At 37.5% G+C, this 15,843-nt stretch overlaps 1 protein-coding gene across 5 annotated transcripts in view; it reads right to left on the bottom strand.

Moving 5' to 3' along the window:
- C2H8orf34 (chromosome 2 C8orf34 homolog) overlaps positions 1–15,843 on the bottom strand; it is a 152,865-nt gene that overhangs the window by 76,847 nt on the left and 60,175 nt on the right. For all 5 annotated transcript variants that reach the window (XM_039549110.1, XM_039549112.1, XM_039549114.1 and 2 more), the window contains one exon: positions 15,197–15,363. In XM_039549110.1, coding sequence (XP_039405044.1) covers positions 15,197–15,363 — 167 coding nt within the window. The remainder of the gene's footprint in view (positions 1–15,196; positions 15,364–15,843) is intronic.

Below are 15,843 nucleotides of genomic sequence, written 5' to 3'. Positions count from 1 at the left end.
CCAGCGCCATTCACAGTTTTGCACAATGTTTAACATTGCAGATTCCTATAAAGTCTAAAGTTACCATACAGAAGTCCCACCTGAACATAATTCCCATTATATAATTGGAATTTCAGGGTAAAGAGCAATCACAGTACCCCAGTTATAAAGTCTTCAGAGTATAAATATTTGGTGTAGAATAAAGACAGTGAAGCACCAATGAGAAACAGAGTCCCAAATGCAGAGCAGTATCTGGAACCATTGTGCCAAAAGCAGTAAACTCAGGAGCCTCTCAGTCCACTTCTGGAATTGTGTTCATCTCTGTAGGCAGAAAGCGTCTGAGGTCCCATCTCAGGGTTTTCACTGAGGCATATGCCAGGTCATTGTACCTACTATTTCCAGTGTATTACAGGAAACACTTCCTTTCTGGAAATGGAAATAAACTCTTCCAGGCTGTCACAAGCGACAGAGGCATTAGACTGAGTCAGTGCTGAGGAGCACTGCAGAAGATGAAGCCTATACCAGTCATTCTCATAGAAAACCGTGACTTTTTGAGCAACTATTTTGTCTATGTCCAAATACTTGTGGTAGGGTGATACTCAAGATATGAGGTAACTTTACGTCCAAACAAAAACCTTTAAACAAGGTTCCACTGAATTCATTGTACTGTATGAAATGAATGGGGACCTGTTTTTGTAAGAAATCAGTATAAAGCAATCAAAAATCTTAAGATTAGGTCAATACTGAAATAGCAGATTCCTTTATTGTCCCCTGCTTGTTCATCATTGATTTAAAGGAAAATATTGCTTATCCATCAAAAGTTTCTTTTGCCTTTGGATTATTTTCTTAAACACTATTAATCTCATCAAATTGAAAGAAAAAAATTAAATGTTTGCAAAGTATCTTTCCATTTTTTTAAAAGAATCTAAATAAATGAAAATAAGCCCTAGCAATATTGCAACAACATACATGAATTTTGAAGACAACATAAACTGAGGCAGAGGCTTCAAAGTATCCTGACTAGCTGTGCAGCAGTGGAAAGGGACTAGATGTTTTTGCCTCAGGCTCCCACATGCTCTTCCTAGCACTAGGCTTACCCAGTTCTGTAGCTTCCTCTCCTCACTTCCCAAGATGTCAATGCTGTAGTTTCTCTGCAGACTGCAGCAGTGAGCAGTGTGACTCTGCATCTCTCTGTAAGATACTACTAAGACACCATCTCTCACCTGGTCAATAACCAGGACTGCTTTGTTTGGGTCACAACAATACCTCACTTTAAATTATTATATTCATTGCATTTTAAATAACACTGCCTCCTCACCTGTGTCATAGTTAAATGCAGTATCCATAGTCTCTGTCAGGGATTTTGGAGACGTGAGGGTGTTGCTGATTGTCTGTAGAGATTCTATCTATCTGCCTTCATGTGCAATTTTCTGATGCTTCCTTGCATTGAATATACCCATATTTTGTCACCTCATATTCTACCAGATAAGTTGTACCTAAATAAATTCAGATACTCTCTATTGACTATTCACTTTTTTTTTTCTTCTTAATTTTCCATTAGGATTGTTCTATCTGTAGCCCACTGGTTAATACTAAACTTTCACCTAACCTGTAGGAACTGTTTCTTTCTTCTACCTAAATACGGGTCTCTATCACACAGCCTGGGATGCCTCCAGCTTTGTACTCGGAGGACTCATTTTTCCATCTATCTTGTCATTCTCCTATTCCACAAAAGAAGTGTTATTTAAGTGTGTTTTCAGAGCGAAATGGGCCACATTTATTACTTCTACTAACTTTTACTCATAGCATTTCACCTCCTCATTTTAACTTCCTGTTACTGCCCTCACAGCTGCTAAGCTACTTATCCACCTTTAAAGCCTGCTACCATTTTTCTAAAATTACTTGTTCTGAAGAGAAAGCAAAAATTGGAAGCCATTCACTACCACTTATTTAGATAATTTCAGGCAGGCATTTCAGTCCACTTCAAAGGCTCAGGAAAGGTAAACAACTGTAATGGGCTGTAATTACTTGTCTAGGTCATTTTATATTAACTTTTTATCTGTGTAATTTTAATATTAACTACTTTGGTGTACCAACTTCTAACACATAGCACAAAAATATATTTACTTCTGAGTGTTTAACTGGACAATACCCTTCAAACCTCCCACCTGGTTTTTTTCCTAAGCAAAATCAACATTTTGGTTTTGAATCAGCCTACTGCTTCTTTTTTACCCCCATGGTTCTGGAGATAACCATGAGGTTTGACAAAATTTTAGCAATACTAGAGGGCTCGTACAATTCTCATCAGTAAATGAATGTCCCTTTTAGATGACTGAACTGGTAATCAGCTTCTGGTTAGTTAGAAGTGCAGCTTGTACCTCTAATAGTTGTTACCATATTTGAAACTGCCTTCTTATGTTAAGTAATACAGATGTGAGAGGAATAAGGAAATACAGCAATCATTCATGCATGTTTGTGTCCTGGGTTGCAGTGTATTCTATTACCATCCCCATCAGCTGTTGAAATCAGGTGGGGCAGTGTTTCCTTGCCTCCTCCCCCCAGACTATCTTTCTGTTAATGGCCCATCATTGTCCTGCCGCCTGACTCAGAGATAACTCCCTCCGGACTATCTTCTGTTAATGAGCCTCATCAACACTTGGCCTCATGACTCATTACCCCATTGTGAGATGCTCCACCCAGAGGGAGGAACCAAGCATCCCATCGTGGATATAATCTGAGGCTGAACACCAGAGACACTGGCTTCCCACTGGATTTCCAGAGGACAGGAGCTACACAGCCACCACTGGACTTCCTGAGGAAGAGCAGACTGTTTTACTACAGGATCACTGCTTCAGAGGACTGCAGCCACCATTCTACCAGACTGCTGCCACCACCCTGCCTAACAGGGTGTCAGGTTGTACCTTGACTCTGTCAGTTTGACAGTGTTTTCTTTTACCCTTTTTTTTCCCCTTTTCTTTAATTTCCATTAAATTGTTATTCTGACTTGGTGCCTCCCACTGGTTTGTTTTCAAACTAGCACAGTTTGCATGACAGATATAATTCTTACACAGTTATCTAAACCATCTAATATTTTAAACCCCTCTGCATGTCTTCTAATCACACAGAAAATATCCTATTTCATTACCTATTTTACTCTCCTGAAGTCTAGATCTAATCCCTTTGCCTCAGCCTCTATGTTTTTTTTGGTAAAACATTTACTGGCACAGCAGCTTACTCAGATATAGATCAACATTAAGTTTCTAATTATCTCATTTTGAGTATATCGCAAGCAGAGTACAACAAAATTACATGTCATGGCCCTCTCTACACTGGCAATTCATTGAATCATTAAGGCTCAGAGGGACCTCAGAATGTCGAGGTCTGTTCTGCTCTAAGTAGGGTCATCCAAGATTCTTAGGGCTTTACCCAACTGAGTCTTGAAATCATCCAAGGTCAGTGAGTCCACAATCTCCCTGGGCAACCTGTTTCAGCAGTTAAGTATCCACATACTGACATTTTTCTCTTCTATATTTTATCAGAATTTAGCCTGTATCAGTTTCTGCCCAGCATCACTCACTCTCCTGCTCTGCACCTCATAGTAATAGGGTGTGGCTCCTCTCAGGAGCCCCCACTTCAGCACTGGAAGGCTGAGTTCCTTCAGCTGCAACCCATAGGCAGGACTCATTTATAAATACTGGACAGTCTTAAAAGGGATGTCCCCTGCTCCTAGCTGCTAGACTTGCTGCAGCATAACTTAGTCAATCTCTTTACTATCACAACTTATATCCTGTATACTACTCCATGCATTTAATTTTTTCTTTTTTTTTTTTTTTCTCACAAAGGATTGTAAGAAAACACAAACAGTGTAAGAACAGTGTAAGAAATGTGAAAGGCATGGAAAAGGCAGCACCTCTACTTCTTTACTATCTGCTTATCTCAAAACTGCTCTATCCCATCATATCAAAGTAAATAGATCTGCTCCAGCAGCTGAAGCTTCAGGAAACCTCAACTTACCATTTAACCCACATTTCTGTTCATGAGGTTTTGCCATTTTTAAAGAATTTTTTTTGAAATAGCCTCAAGGAAAAAGTAGGATAAGGCTCTATTTTTCTATTCATTCTCCTAGCTGTACTATCACTTCTTCTCGAAATCACTTTCTCATATTTCATTATTTTACTCTTAGTAGACAATATTACACATACACAAGGTATCAGATGTACTAGTTTATTATTGTTTCTGCTGGGAATACTAGTTATTTTGAAATATCCCACTTGTGCAGAAGAATGAGTTACTAAAGCTATAATATTATTCCCCCACCCTGTTACAGTACTTGTCAACTCCAATTTCATTTTGTTAAGTTTCATACTAAAAAATGGCAGTTTTACAGTCTGAGAAAAGACCTTACAATCCAGTTCCTTCCTCTCAATAAAATCATACACCTAATTCTCAGTCTCTTTCTCATACTTACAAATCCACATGGCGAATCTGTGAATCTAAACCCAAATAATTAACTATATATTAACAACTAAGTGATCAGTCTTCTGGAGTAACTAACATTGGTAGTGTCCAAAGTAACATAGACATTTCAGTCTGATTTCCAAAGTAATTAACTCACATTCAGCATTCCCCACTTATCTTCTGCCATTCAGAAACTTGTTAGAGTTTATCAGTATCTCTTGAATAGTCCTTCTACTAATTCTGCATCAATAAACCATAGTGACAATTGTGAATTATACCAATTGCTCAACTGGATGTCAAGTCTCAGCACAAGCTAACCTTACAAGTCAAAATTAAAAGGCTTTTAGTAACTGGTTGTATAGATACTACTTGAGTTTGGTTTTTTTCTCCCTGGTAATCCACTAATATTTATTGGGCACTGATTTTTCAGTATAGGCTTTGATGGTGACTGTGTTACTTTATCATATGATTTGCTGCCTAAACATCTTGGAAGATGTAACATCAGCCACCATGTTATCCTGCCACATGGCAAACAACTACCCTGTAGAGGCAAGTTAATTTGAATATCACAAAGCCTTGCCTTGTAACAACGGAAAACCCCATCAAAAGGAAAACGGAGTAGCACACAATTTTTACATCACCTTACCTTTAACTGGAAGTATTTGGGGTAGATGAGGTAGGAAATCCTGAAATCCCAATACGCAGACTGTTGGAATGAGCAAGAAGCAATACCTTTCCTGCCCAGAGAAAAGCCAAAAATATTTGGTGTATTCGTTTAATGAAAGGAGACAAGGAATCAGCCCTCAGGGAATATATTTTAATTTAGCTCTGTGTGATTTTCCCATACTATTGGCAGAACAGGTATAATTAATACAAGAATGAACTCATGAGTGATTTAGTGGCAAACAGGTATGTTAAAGAGTATCACCTAAACTGTAAATATATAAAACACTTTACCTAACTTCAAACAACAGGAGAAATACTTACTGTTTCAAGGGAAAGTACCTAAAACTACTCTGTATGAAGTCCCTAAAATGTAACTAGTACATAGCAACCAAATGCTACATTCCACATCAAAAGACATTTGTTTGAGAGGAGGAGAATGAGATGACAGCAATGTATTAGATACCTGATTTCTCATTACTATGATGGCATGCATGAAATCCTACACACAGCCCCATTCCAGCACTACCAGACTTGGGATCAGCTCCATTACATACTCCACCTGAAACTGAAACAAATTTAACTGACCCACCGAGACACAGAAAGATGTAGAAAACAGTCAAAGCAAAGTATAAAAAAATTGACTCTTTCTACTGTCACTGAGTCTTCTGAGCTGCTTGGGCCTTGCACTGTTTTGAGTACAGGTATGTATTTGAACCACACGTTTAGCTTTCATAATTTAGCTTTCACTTTTAAGTAAGAGGTTCAAGCAGACTGAGCCTTTTCAGGGCTTGTCACCTAAACACTGACTCTTTCTTTGAGACTAGGACACAGTTGTGTGATTCTCAATTTCTGTAACAACTTGAGGATAGTATTTCTCAAAATACTCTTTGTTCCCTTCCAGAATCTATTCACATGTGGTAGCTGACGTTCTCATGTAAGTGATATCTATCTACATTGAGATGGAAGATCAACACACCTTCTCCTCCGCATTTCTACTTTTCTTTAACGGCAGAGGAAGGAGTAGTATGAGCCCTCAGTTTAATGCCTAAGTTTTTAGTTTCTCCCAAAATTGTTCTTTAAAGAGTCATTGTGCACACCATGAGAAGCCTGTAAGCTCATGTCTTGACAAGTGCCAATACAATTACACTAAATCAAGTGAAATTAAGCTTCTAATATTAGGAAGTAACAAAATTATATATTTTGATTATGAATGCTTTCTGGTGATCATTTTGCACGGCATACATTATGAATTCTGGAAATAGAAATAAATAGTTTCAAATCTAACTCTTAATAGAAGCCACTATTATAAATGAACATCAGCAGAAAAGCAGTAATTAAAATATACTTTAATATACTAGTTAGGAATAAACAAATAACCTATGTCTCAAACACATTTGGAGTGCCAAACTCAACTACCAAAACCAAATAAAACAGAAAAAGAAGCAAATACAGTATAAAATATCGAGAAACAATACATAACAAGTTTTGAATCATAATACTTACATAAGTAGACAAGATATTCATAATATTACAATAAAACTGTCTTAGTTTTGGGTCCATCAGATGCAACAAATATTTTTTTTCAGAAATTTCATACACTTTCACTAACTGTACCAGAATGTAAAACATCTATATGCAGTATGAAATGTAAATAAACCCCTATTTTCTGTAAACGACATTAAATTACAGTTTCAACAATTGGAAAGGCGTCACCAACCTGATTAATGCATCAGAAAAACTAAATATGAAAAATATGCTGGGGTGTTCTGCAGCACATGGCAACAGAATCTGTTTTCCTACATGGATTTCCAATACCTTCCTCTCAATAAATTCTGGTTTAGAAAGACAGACAGAAAAGCACATTTTTAAGTATTTCATTCATAGTTTTGGCTTGGTTCATTTTGTTACAAGTCATATTTTGTGTTGTTATATATATCAAATTCTGTCCAATATTATAAACAGCACTATGATTCAGGGTGCAAAACCTAAGAAATACTCCTGCAACAAATATATTTTATTTGGGTTTTTTTAGAATTTATATGTGTGATTTTATATATATAAATAAATCTCTCTGGCCAACCATCAAAAGCCTGCTAAATTTTTACTTCACTGAATGTTCTTACTGGCAGTAATTATCGTGAGCAAATTATCTGTATATAAAATAAAGGACAATTTATTCAGAGAAATGGATACTCTAGCAATTCAGAAAAACATGACACTAATCAGCCACATGTTAACAAGAAAAATACCTTTAAGCTCTGCTGTGTTTGGATATAATTTCTTGCCTTCACATCCTTGCCTTACAATACAAATTAAATTCACAAATGTCTCTTTGAATAAGCCCTCTCCCTATCTATTACTCGGATGAACAATCTCCCCTCAGTAGCTGAAAAGAGCCCCAAAGCCAAGGAATTCACTGAAGCAGTTCAAACACCAGCTGTATGGGGATACCCAAAATCCAGTAATCATAATAACTCTCACTCTGCTGTCACCTCCCTGAATTTTCTGGATAGGTCTAGATCAATCCTGTTCTCCCAGCACAAAGACAGTGATTTCAAATGTGTTTAACTGAATAGTAAAGAACCCTCACCAGAGTTCACAGTGTTCCCATGCTCTCTTCTGAACCTCCAAGTGAAGAAATCCTGTCATTTTTTACTAAATTACAAGTTTGATGGTTGTAACTGACATTTTTCCTACTTGCTTTCCCTGCATGCTCCAAAAAGAGAATGTGATTGCTCAGGAACTGCCAGCAGTGTAGCACACAGACCAATCAATCAAGTGGGCCAGAACTCCCCAACCAGCTTGTGAACTCCAACATTCATATTATGAGCTTCAGTGTAAGCTAAAGAATATATGCGGAGTATATGAGGATGCAATTGCAGATTACTAATACTGGAGAGTCAGCATCCTGACTAAAACAGATCCAGGCACAAAAGCAGTTACATCCATTGCTGGATTTCCTTAGATATATTGCCACAGAATGATTTGTCCAGTATGTCTAAACTAACCTGAGTGTCCTAAAGAAGTACAAAGTAGTTTGGACATCAATTTATCTAGCATCCTAGGGATATCTCGTTCCTAGGGATGATACAAGATCAGGGCAGGTACATAAAGATACTTTATCAATATGCAAATGCGAGAGGTTAGCAAATGTGACACCCATCTACAAGAACAGCCAGAAGCATCTGGTGAACTATAGATTTGTCAGCCTGACCTCAGTGCCAGGGAAGGTCATGGAGCAGATCATCTTGAGTGCCATCATACAGCACATGAATGAAAAAAAACCTCAAGCCCATGGGGATCAGATTCAGCCAGTATGGGTTTATGAAAGGCATAGTGTCTGCTCGACCAACATGATGTCCTTCTATAACAAGGTGACCTACCTACTGAACAAGAGAAATGTTGTGGATGTTGTCCCCTGGACTACAGTAATTGACACCATTACCCCAGTATTCTCCTGGAAAAACTGGCTGCTCACAGCTTGGATAAGTGCACTTGTTCATTAAATGAAAAACTGACTGGATGACTGGGCCAGAGAAAGATGGGGAATGAAGTTACATCCAGCTGGCGGCTGGTCACCAGTTGTGTTCCCCAGGGCACAGTATTGGTGCCAGCCCTGTTTAATATCTTTATCAATAATCTGATGAGGGGATCAGGGGCATCCTCAGTCAGTTTGCAGATGACACCAAATTGGGCAGGAGTGTTGATCTGCCAAAGGAAGGCTCTGCAGAGGGATCTGGACAGGCTGGATCGATAGGCCAAGGCCAGTGGTATGTATGAGGTTCAACAAGGCAAAGTGCCAGGTGCTGCCCTGGGGTCACAACAGCCCCACCTAGTGCTACAGGCTGGGTCAGAGTGGCTGGAAAGTTGCCCAGTGAAAAAGGGATTGGGGGTGCTGGTTGATACATGACTGAACATGAAACAGCTGTGTACCCAAGAAGGCCAATGGCATCCTGTCTTGGATCAAGAATAGAGTGGCCAGCAGGACCAGAGCAGGGATTGTCCCTCTGTACTCAGCACTGGTGAGGCCAGCCTCAAATCCTGTGTTCAGTTTAGGACCCCTCACTAAAAGAAAGACATTAAGGTGCTAGAACATGTCCAGAAAAGGGCAACTGGTGAATGGTCTGGAGCACAAGTCTGATGAGGAGCAGCTGAGGGAAATGTGGTTGTGTAGCCTGGAGAAAAGGAGGCTCAGGGGTGACCTTATCACTTCTACAACTCCCTGAATGGTTGTAGCTAGGTGGGGGTCAGGCTCTTCTCCAATGTAACTGGAGAAGATGTAACAATGTAATGACAGGACAAGGATCCAAGTCATGCTAGGAAAGGCTTAGATTGGGTATTAGGAAAAATTTCTTCATGAAAGGTTTGTCAAGCATTGGAACGGGATGTCCAGGGAAGTGGCTGAGATGTGTAGATCTGATGCATGAGGACATGGTTTAGTAGTGGATATACACCTTCTCCACTCTTGTTTAGATACAGGTTTAAAAACAACTTTGGTTTCTTTTACAAACTATAAATGAATGACATTTTAGGCCTCTGCACATCATTATATTTAGTACACTTCTATTCCTTCATAATTAATCATTCTTTTGAACCTTTTTATTAGCTGATGTAACTTATTTCAACTCAAGAGAAGCTAGTATCTCTAGCTATAATTAAGTTTTCTCTCTCCACTTTCCCTTTAGCAGTATGAAGCACATTCAACCTCACATTCAACCCATTTTATGCTTATCTAACCAGCAGTTGCAACAAGTGTTGCAATATGTGACAAATTAATTTAGTATTTTTTTCTAATATTACAAACACACTATTAACCAAGCAATAGAACTTAGCTTATTTATTATCAGTCTCAAAATTTTATTTAAACATCAAATACCTCTATTATTAAGCACAGTAAAATGCAAGAGCAGGATTCTATTAGGACTTTAAGCACCAAATTCCTCTTCTTCGAATAACAAGTTAGAGCTTTGCCTATTCTCAGATCAACTAAAATATTCTCACAGATATTTCTGTCTCTTAGCAAAGGGCCACAAGATGAACTGAAATCAATGAACTCCATGAATGACATTAAACAGACCTGCGCATCTCTCTTGCTCAGTGACTTTATATATTTGCAGAAAAAAAAGAAAAACTGAATATGGTATTTGCTGAACTTTTACCTCAGAAAGATACCTAAACCCACACTGGATGGAGTCCAAGTGCTCTTCTAGTGGACATCTGTTACACACACTGGCACCAGTGCACTACATCTGCCACCGAAAACTTTTCAGTGTATAGCACAGCCAGTCTCTGCAGGCAGAGGAGGCCTCCTGTCTCCCAGGGGTGTCATTGTCTGTGCGTGCCCTACATGGCACATGCCCACTGGTAGTTTTGCTGATTTCTCAGTAGCTTCCAAAAACAGAAGACCAGCAAAAGGGAACATGAGGAGCAATTCACACATCTTTCTCCCACACAATCATTCTACTTAAATCACAACAAAATAGGTTACAGGCCAGAAAACTGTTCTGAAGATGTAGTACAACTCACATCATCTTTCCCAGGGCTTTGTGGCCTCTTTTCTGAAAAATTATGTATTCTAGTCACATAATGGAGGAGGTTTTGTTCATCTAGGAAGTCAATAAAAAGGAAGAACTTGTTGCTAGTATTAGTATAATTTATCATGCCTAGAGTCAGTTTCCTGCATGTTGTCAAAGACCTTCTGGAACCAAGGAAATCAGGAACGTCTGTCAAACCAGAGGAAATGTACTGAAAGCACTGCAGATTGCATACCCTTTCATTAAAGACTCAAAGACTCATTAGAAAAACAGTATAGATATTTAAAGGGTAGACTACCAGACACTTGAGTTACAATCAAATGAGCTTCAGGCAAATGCAATCTCCACTATATTCTATTTATCTCCTCTTGTTATAAAATGTAAACATATTACCAGATAACCTTTCAAGGGTGTTATAATGATTAAAAAATTAACATTTAAAAAGCTCTTGAAGAAAAAAGAAATTCTAAAGATTAGAAGAAGAGTTATTAAAGCAAACAGAACACATCAGGTACCTCCCATAGCAATAATTGAAAAGTTTATTACTACTTGAAGTACATTTCTATCTTTAAAGATTCTGGTTTGTTACTGTATAGAAGGAATTTACAGATAATAAACATGAGGCAAACAATCACTGAACTTTCACTTAAGATTTACACATTATGGGAAAAAAAGCATTATTTTTGTGAAACAAGCTCCAAAGAAAAGAAGAGATGGTTTTACAAGCCCTGATGCTCCAAACACTTAAGTTCAGCTCAGATATAAGATTATTTGCATTGAAATCAGAGAGGCTTTTCAGAATCATACAGACTGGCATATGCATCAATTGAAGGAAATTGGCTTCAATTATCACCACCTTTCACTTCAACCATGGTTTTGTGAGTCAACTTCCTGGGTACCCTTTGGAGTGGTGCTACAGAGTTAGCTATTCCATAGCATCTGTTAACATATGGTAACGTTTTTAGTACCATGAGCACACATAAAGATTGGACAAAACCAAGAAATTGCTGCTTGAGCATTATGACTAAATATCATGGAATCATAGAATCATTTAAGCTGGAAAAGACCATTAAGATTATGAAGTTCAACCAGTGCCCTAGCACTGCCAAGTCTACCACTAAACCATGTCCTTAAGTGACACCATCTACACATCTTTCAAATACCTCCAGGGCTGGTGACTCAGACACTTCCTTGAGCAGCCTGTTCCAATGCTTGACAAACCTTTCCATGAAGAAATTTTTCCTAATATCTAACCTAAATCTCCCCTGGCATGACTTGTGGCCTTGTCCTATCACATGCAAGAAGACAGAAAACTCCACCTAGTTTCAAAAAGGTGGAGAGTGCAATAAGTTTCCTCTGATCCTCCTTTTCTCCAGGTTAAACAACCTTTGTTCCCTCAGCTGCTCCTCACAGGATTTGTTTTCTATACCATTATTGTGTAAAACAATACAGAATGTCTTTCTTATCTTCCTTACTTGTAAAAACTTTAAGAATGTATATCTAAGTGTGCTACAAAAATCCTTATACTTTTACTCTGTGTATGCTTATGCACAGCAATACACTTAAACAATTATATTCTTAGACTTAAATAATTGATTTTTTAAAACCAAACGAGTCATGCTTTGGTGACCGTACAATCAATATTCACAGCATTTTCAGGGAAAATAACAGTTCAGTCCTCTCCAATGTACATCAGTGAGATACTGAGGGAATAACATAATTTCAAAGTCTCAATAGACTTCAGCCAAATGTGAAAGACAGCTTAAGCACAAACATCATAGAATTCCAAAAGGGCTGCAGAGTTTCTCATAGAACTACTTCAGCTCCTGGTTAGATTTACAAAACACAATATTTGGCATTATGATGTATAAAAAATGAGCCCCTTGATATAATTTTGAGTCCCAGACCTCAACTGCATGATCCTTTAACATTTACAAACACATGCAAATTTACAGTTCTCAGCTTTTTAAAGTCAGGAAGATCCTTTCCACTATGATGTTATCTGTCACTAATCTATTTCAGACACCTGCTCAACTGAACACACTCAGAAAGTCACCAGCATGGGAACAGCCCTCCTACGCATCTTATCTTACACAAAAAGAGTGATAACTAAAATCGGAATATAGCCCTGTAACATTCTTTTCCTTCTTTGCACATACATTTCTTTTGAAATGGATAACAATATAATTGTTTCTTTTATTCGGAATATAAAAGAATTCCAGCTAAAACCTTCATTGGCCCACCTAGACAGATGGGGTTTTTTTAAAGAAAATATGTGAAAAGTCAGCTTCATTCTTTTAATATCTAAATAAATCAACCAAATTCTGAAAAAGACTCTCTTGAACACACAAAAAGATAGACGTTTGTGGTCTCCATTTAAAGTAGTGCACATTTTAAATCATCTGCTCTAAATAGTAGAATTTTTTTTCCCACAATCCTGACTTAGAAGCATGAAGTTTTGTAATTTTTTAAGAAAGGGCTGAATAAACAAAGAATACTAAACTCTACAGAGAACAAATCAAAGAGCTATATGGTACAATGCCCTGGAATTCAGTGACAGCAGAAAGCCATGATTTGAATATAGTTATACTGCATATAAATTGTGTAAAAAGCATCAAAGCAGTTAATGGATTAATGTGGTACATAATAAAAAATAATTAAATCGCAGTATCAAACAGTCACTGACCTGGAAAATATAGCAGTGAAAAATACCTACATTCGCTGATAGAAACTCAAGTTCTTTATGTTATCTTCAAAGGAAAACTAGAACACCTGCCCTATGCAACACAGTCACATCCTTAAATTTTGAACAGTTCTGCAGAACAGAGCCTAACCATTACATCGAATATAACACACATACTGTCAGCAAATTGCAAAGTGAGAATTAAAATAAAAGCCAGTTTCTCCAAAGCACAGCACTTTCAACACCAAGATGTGCATACTGAACTTTCTCTCAGTGGTCGTTACTATAACATGGCGATATTATAATCACTACAAGCATGGCTACTCCTCAAATATGTCAGGATTTTGCCTCAGAATCTCACAATCATTTATAAACACCCCACCCAAAATGGAGGTCCTGTTCGTGAACTTCTTTAGTTTTAAGCTGATTTTGTACAAACTTAGCCAGTTTTGATGAACTGCATGATAGAAAGATATTGGAGGTTTTGCATGGCACGAAACTAGAATGCATGCTTACAATCAAGTACTTATTAAAAAACCCCCAAAACACTAGTCTGTACATAGATCATATTCTACCCAAATGTCAAGACACTAGATAATTCCTTTCTGCTGCCTTCCTGGTTCCAGACACCTTTAGGGAGTCAAGTGTCTGGAAGAAACGACCTATACATCTATTGGATACATTTTTCTCACTGTCTCCACAGATATTAATGTAAGATCCTATCTTATAAGATAAATAGTGAGTGATCCAGTCCATTCTCTTCTTTCTTGTAAAAACAATGTATGTATCAAACGTAAAACTACTGGAAAAGAAAAGGAAATTATTTATTCATTCACAATTATGCAGAATAAATTTTTTTTTTTTTACCATGAGCACAGTTAAGCACTGGAACAGGCTGCTCGGAGATGTTCTAGAATCTCCATTTTGGAGAAAGCCAAAATCCACTCAGAAGAACCCGCTATGGCTTATTTTTTTGAGGAAAAGGTTGGGCTTGATACCTCCAGCAGTCCCCTCCAAACTCAAATACTCTATGTTTCTCTGAAGACTACAGCAAGGACAACAGAAATATAGAAAGCAAAAAGAGCATGTGTTTTCCTGATTTTTAGATTAAGGTCTAACCTGAAAAAAAAAATTACGCCAGAATTCATAAACTCAGAATGCTGAGTTATTCTGATATTGTGAATTTTCCATGCTTTGATCCCACATAAATTTCCATAGAGCAGAAACTGTGAAAAAACATTGAAATCCATGACTACCTTTTAAGCATCATACACTGAAACTTTGAAAAATAGCAGAAAAGAGATTATTAAGTAAAATCAGAACTATTATTAATTAAATACAATTAGTAATTCTAGGAAAGGATGGCAGCAGCGAGCATCGAGCCTTCTAGAGTGCAATTTAAGATACAATACAGTCTAGAGGAAAATTACAATCAAATCCTCTTAAGAGGTTACAAATTCATATTACATAATCTTTGTGTAGCTAGTAAGTCAAAATAAAATCTACTGAAGTTAAAACTGTGATACTGCTAAGAAAAAGAAGAACCAGATGAAAGATGGGGAAGCTGATTTTGTTCCTTGTACAGAAATACATTCTGCAAGTAGAACTTGGAAGGGATTTATGTAGGAAACCAAATTAATTACTTTAAGCACCTGAAGCATTTGATTTAATGGGATTTTGATGCAGCTGGGAGTTTGTTCACACACATTTATGTCTTCCTTACACTTCTCCTGAAAGTTTCACATTAAACCCTATGAACCTTCACACAGCTGCTGAATACTTTAGCTTCAAACATAGGGAGCAGTTTCTGACTAATCTCTGTTTGATTTTTTATAATAAAAAATTTCAGAAAATACACATAATTTTTTGCAGTTACCCAGTAGTTCCATTGCATCATCTTCATTGTCAATGTCTTCTTCGGTTACAGATGGAGCTGTGCTTTGAGCAGAATCAAAGGAGTCCTGAGAAAGCATGGCAGCCAGCAGTTTCTTATGTTGCTGCTGTTGATGTTTTAATCCTTTGGTCTTTGGCTCCATTTTTAAGCTGTGAGGGAGGAAAGCACAACTTTCTCTTACTGGTGCTCTCTTCAAAGTATGTCACTCATTCCCTGATCATTGGATGTTCTAAAATATTTTGTGTTTTCAGTTTCTACCTAAAAATTTGATTGAATTTGGGAAATTTCCCATTGACTTTATGTGCACTAATCAAGTTTAAATAAGCTACACATATAGAAAACAGGATGTCAATTACTAATCAGTATTGCTAAGGCATTGATGCATAGCAAAAAGCTGACAACAAAGAACTGCTCCCTTGAGTGGTTTTGATACCATTACCCCACAGGATTAAGGGCCTTACATTTATAACAATTTTTCTGATTTGCTGAGTTTTGTCTCTGACCTAAATAACAGAGAACTGGAATTGCACAGAAGTTAGAAGGGTCTAAAGTAGGACTTGCTACAGTTTGCCATTTCTGATTCCTTAAAATATCAACATAAAACAGACAGAAGTTTGGTGCCCCACTTG

The sequence above is a fragment of the Corvus cornix genome, chromosome 2 (assembly GCF_000738735.6).
Source record: "Corvus cornix cornix isolate S_Up_H32 chromosome 2, ASM73873v5, whole genome shotgun sequence".
NCBI lineage: Eukaryota > Metazoa > Chordata > Aves > Passeriformes > Corvidae > Corvus > Corvus cornix.
This window is presented reverse-complemented; position numbering and strand designations above follow the sequence as displayed.